Source organism: Pteropus alecto, unplaced genomic scaffold (genome assembly GCF_000325575.1).
Source record: "Pteropus alecto unplaced genomic scaffold, ASM32557v1 scaffold2152, whole genome shotgun sequence".
Classification (NCBI taxonomy): Eukaryota; Metazoa; Chordata; class Mammalia; order Chiroptera; family Pteropodidae; genus Pteropus; species Pteropus alecto.
In genome coordinates this window covers 16,570-21,725 of record NW_006432527.1, presented here as the reverse complement: position 1 = coordinate 21,725, position 5,156 = coordinate 16,570, and the positions used below count along the sequence as shown (strand labels likewise).

Below are 5,156 nucleotides of genomic sequence, written 5' to 3'. Positions count from 1 at the left end.
TAGAACTCTACATCTGGTTAAAAATTTGAAACCATCAAAATGTGTAATGTAAGGAATGCCATTATGGTAATTTGCTCTGTTTCTATTAAGCACATTAAGAAATCAGACTAGATTCTAAATCCACTAATAATAAAATAGGTGATCAAATCTAGGTAGTATATTAAATTCTATAGAGAGTATATGTGAAATTGGATATTTGAATTCCAGAACAGTGAAAAGAAAGTGGAAAAAATGAAGTCCCACTTTGTCTCTGAGAGAATTTTGAAAGGAAATCTATTTAGGTACCAAATAAAGTGGCAAATGAATTTAGCCATAAAAAAAAAGAAATATTTAAATGTGTTCTCAGCACAAGGGAAAAATAGCAGTGAGAGTTAGAATTTTGAGGTTAGGCAAGGCACAATGAAAATTATGTCGAAAGAAAAATAAATATTTTGAATATAAACACTAAAGAGCTCTATGACACACATCATCTTGTTTTATTTTACTCATAACCTCAGCAGTATCACTAAACTGGTTCACTTCACTGAGAAAAATTTTACCTTTTCGATCATGCGCTTAAAAGCATCTTTCACTTGTTTGTTTCTTAGTGTATAAATGAAGGGATTCAACATGGGGGCAACAGAAGTAATGAGAAGAGCTATTCCTTTATTTAAAGACACTCTCTCCTTTGCGGAGGGTTTCACATACATGAAGATGCAACTGCCATAAGAAATGGACACAACCACTATGTGAGAAGAACATGTAGAAAAAGCTTTCTTCCTCTGTTGAGAAGAAGGTATCTTCAGAATAGTTCTGATGATGTTTGTGTAGGAGAGGATCACTAATACTAGTGTAACCAAGAGAGTCAAAATGGCTGAAAGAAGCATCATTACTTCTACTTTATCTGTGTCTGTGCAAGAGAGCTGCAATACAGGAGAAACATCACAGAAGAAATGATCTACAGTGTTGGCTGCACAGAAATCTAGCTGGAGACCAATAAGGAGTGGTGGAAAAATTATTATAAAGCCAGCCAACCAAGAAGAAAAGACTAACAAGTTGCAGACTCTGACACTCATGATAGTCACATAATGCAGGGGTTTGCAGATGGCTACATAGCGGTCATAGGACATAGCAGCCAGAAGAAAAAATTCAGCTGCACCCAACAGAATAGTAAAAAACAGCTGTGCTGCACAACTGTTGTAAGAAATGGACTTATCACCTGTTGCCATGGTGACAAGAAATTTGGGAATGCATACAGTTGTGAAAGAGATTTCTAAAAATGAGAAATTTCGGAGGAAGAAATACATGGGCATCTTTAGGTGTGGATCTAGTAGAGTGAGAGTGATGATGGTTAGGTTCCCAGTGATACTCAACATATAGGTGAAAAAAAGGAGAAGAAAAATGACAACCTGCAATTGTGGATCATCAGTCAGTCCAAGAAGAATAAAGGCTGTCACTCTTGTGTGGTTTCTCATAGCTGACTTCTATTTTTAAAAAAAAGAAAAGAAAAGAAAGAAAGAAATGAGAATTATAGCGGAAAAAGCTGCATCAGGTAACTATTTTCTTGATCTTCCATCAACACATTGCTATCCATATCCAAACTCCTTCAATATTCTGCTAGTTAGCAGTAACAGTCTATAAAACTTCATTGATATAATTTTTAGTGAAATTTTTATTAACTAAATGGAATTTTTTTTCTCAAAGGTAATAACTCCAGGCATTTCAAAAGGATAACATATTACATTAATAATGTCATATAACAGTAAACACACACAAAAACAGAAAAATTATCATATTAACTATTATTACCTTCTGTATTTGCAATTTTTCCCAATCTATCTAGTTTACTTTAAATTATTTTACACCACCTGATGATCCATTCTTCTTTTTGTTTTAATTAAAAGAATCACTAATGTTTCTATTGATGAAAATATAAAATATGAGACTATCTACTTAGATCATAGATCTTAAAGTTACACAGGGCCTCAAGAGTCGGAAAAGCCATTTGCTTTACAGGAGGTAAAGTTTCGTTATCTTCATTTTACAGGAGAACAAGACTCATTCTTCTTTACCAAACATTACTCTTTTTAGTGGACTTCATAATGCTGTGGGTCAGATTTCAGCTGAGGACTCTCTGCTTCTTAAAATTAACATAAACTTGACCTAAATATCTGTAGCCCATGTACATTGGGAATTCAATACTTCACCAAAATTCTGAAAATCCAAGACTTAAATGCTCATAACCACTTTTAGTTTGCTTTCCCCATTTTTCCTGAGACTTGAATACTTTCATCTCATTCACCTTGGTTGTTTTTTTCTCTGATATATACTCCAGCAGTTATAAAATGTATCCTCATGCATGGTGCTTGTATTATTTATGTAAGCATGCTTTACTGAGTGTTTGCAGTGACAGAGGAGGGTTCTAGAAAACAAGCTATTTAAAAAGATAAAATGTTTGCTAGACATGCCTGGTAGCTTATTTTATTTCATTGCTCTGCATGTTTCCCCTGTTGCCATGGTAGCCTCTTCTCTCTTTTTCATGTTCAACCTTTTCTCTTTTGGGTCAGCACATGACAATTCAAAATTATGTTAACCTTTTCATTATTTCTTGTTTCTCTGTCTTATTCCAGAACGTGACTACACTCACATTTAACACCTCAAAAGTCTATCGCCAAATTTTTCTAAACACACAATGCAATATACATATGATGTATTACTGAATTGTACACTTGAAACCTATATGATTTTATTAACCTGTCACTCTAATAAATTTAATACATACATACATACATACATACATACATACATAAATGGACAATACTTTCCTTAAGAAAAATATTGTGTTATATGTTAAATTGTATTTTATCTTCATTGCATTTCATATATTCCAGTTCAGGTGTCCAAACAATATACAAATATTTCCAATGATTATTTAAGGGGAGCAAAATTTGTCACCCAAAAAGGTTTCTCTTTGGCATGAAGATTATTTTAGGCTGATTATTTTTAAGAAACAGAAGACTTAGGAAGTTTTTCTTTTTACCTCCCCCTTAACTACCTAAAAAGAATTCAGATTAAGGGCCTATTCCAGGAAGAAAGCTATTACCAGACAGTAACTACAAAGAATATGAGCTATGTGAGGTGGACCAGGGGAAACTTAGCAAGGTCTGTTTGCTCAGGCTTCCCTCTGTGTCCCTTTGTCTCTGCAGGGCATAGCAAACATTTATTTGCTACACGTTTTCTCTTCGCCTCTTTCTGGAAATAGTTTACCTTCCCTTTGAATTCCAAGCCCCCACCCCCTTCTCCTTAGCTCAGGATAGCATATAAACCTCAATTGCCTGACTGCCTATGGGCCTCATATTCTTATGGAGCCCCCGTACACATAAAATTAAATTCAGTTTTTCTCTGGTTAATCTGTCTCATGTTAATTTAATTTTTAGACCAGCCAGAAGAGCCTAGAATAGAGAAAAAAATTTTCCTCCCTTATATTATTATAAAACAACTAATTTTTTCCCTTTCTCTTTTACTTCACTCCCATCTTACTTTTTTTCCTTTCCTTTTCCATTCTCTTCAATGAATTATTTTTCTAAAAATTCTGGATATGTAAGTAAGAATCATATTCATTAGTGAGATTTTTGAAATTCAGGTTAGTCTATTTTTAAAGGAGAAAAGCATGCAAAAACATCAATCAACGATGATATGTTATATAGTGCCACAGTATAAAGTCAGAAGTGCTGTCTGGCCTAAATTTAAATGACAAAATCCTAAATAAATAAACAGATAGATAAATAGATAGATAGATAGATAGATAGATAGATAGATAGATAGATAGATAGATAGATAAATAACTATTGCAAACTATTTTTTTTCCTAATTCCATAATCAGTTCTTGCTGGATAATATTAAAATAGTCATTATTTCTAAGCACTCATATAGTCCCAGGGTTTCTGTAACTGCTTTGGAAATGTATAGATAAGAAGTAAGAGATTCCTTTATATGAAAATTAGGTAGTGCATGAAATGTTTAAATTCTATTGAATTCAATATGACAACTTAAATAATATAATAAAATAATTTACAAGTTCAGGAGTTACCCATTTTTTCAGGGTCATAATTCTCAATATTCATAATGATCATGTAAACTAAATTCATATGTTATTATAATTATCTAGAGACAACACATTCATGTAATAAAGAGCATTTCCATGATTCTGAATACTATCAAGGATATTTATTCAAAGCTTGATTCTTACCAAATAAAAGGTTCAAAGATTTCTGATTAAGATAGCACAATTGATTTCTTCAGTCTAACTTTCAAAACAGTCAGCTTTGTAAAACACTAGTTCTAACTTCATGCCATACTATTTCAATGAATTAAATAGGAATCAATTTTTTACAGCTTCATGAAAAAAAGTTATTATGATCAAAACAAAAACATAAATTTTTTCAAACCTTAATGTCTTTAGTAGCAGTTTCATTCCTGACCCTCTTCTTTTGATATGAGTCTCAGAACAAAGGCAATTTTTGAAGATTTCATAGCCATTATTTTTTTTTTTATTTTGCTTTAACCTATACTTTTATTTTGCATGCTCATCCAAAAGTACATTAGCTCCAGCAACACACACTCAGGATGTATAAGCTAAAAGATTTTATCATGACAGAAAACATCTAGTTTTATTTCTTTTCTTTTCATTATGTTTTTAAAACAGGCAATGCTCTCCAAATTATGTGATATTTAACTTGGAGCATATTTTCTGGATTACACACAAAATAAATACATTTATTTTTTTTTAAGTTTAGAAAGAATGGATAAAAAGAGATTTCAGATTCATTCTTTATTTTGAAATGTTTCTGTCCTGCATGAGAAGCCCAATTGTTTGTTTTGTAGTTTTTAAGATTACAAGTGTAATCCTTTTATACACTATGCTCCTTATCTCAAGGGGAATAATTGACTTAAAATTAAAAAGAAAAAAACTTTTCCCTGAAGACCATTGTACAGGGATGTTAAAAATATATGAAAAATTATTAAGTGGAAATAATTGTTATTTATAATCTGTAAACTCAAGTTTAAAAACAAGACAAAACACTTTTTTTCTGAGGCATATATGTTTTGTAAATCATAAGGAGTTTTAAGAAAACCTGTCACCTTATATGTCCATGACAAAAAAGAAAAATGAAATT

General features: G+C 31.8%; 1 protein-coding gene across 1 annotated transcript; it reads right to left on the bottom strand.

Annotated features, from left to right (window-relative positions):
* Positions 1-468: 468 nt before the first annotated feature.
* On the bottom strand, positions 469-1,541 carry LOC102894879 (olfactory receptor 6C74). The gene has a single exon (XM_006907465.1). The coding sequence runs from the start codon at positions 1,452-1,454 to the stop codon at positions 516-518; it is 939 nt and encodes a 312-aa protein (XP_006907527.1). The 5' UTR covers positions 1,455-1,541; the 3' UTR covers positions 469-515.
* Between the last annotated feature and the right edge of the window lie 3,615 nt (positions 1,542-5,156).

Excerpts from the sequence above, each read along its gene's own strand:
- LOC102894879 (XM_006907465.1), bottom strand. The coding sequence starts at position 1,454 with ATGAGAAACCACACAAGAGTGACAGCCTTTATTCTTCTTGGACTGACT.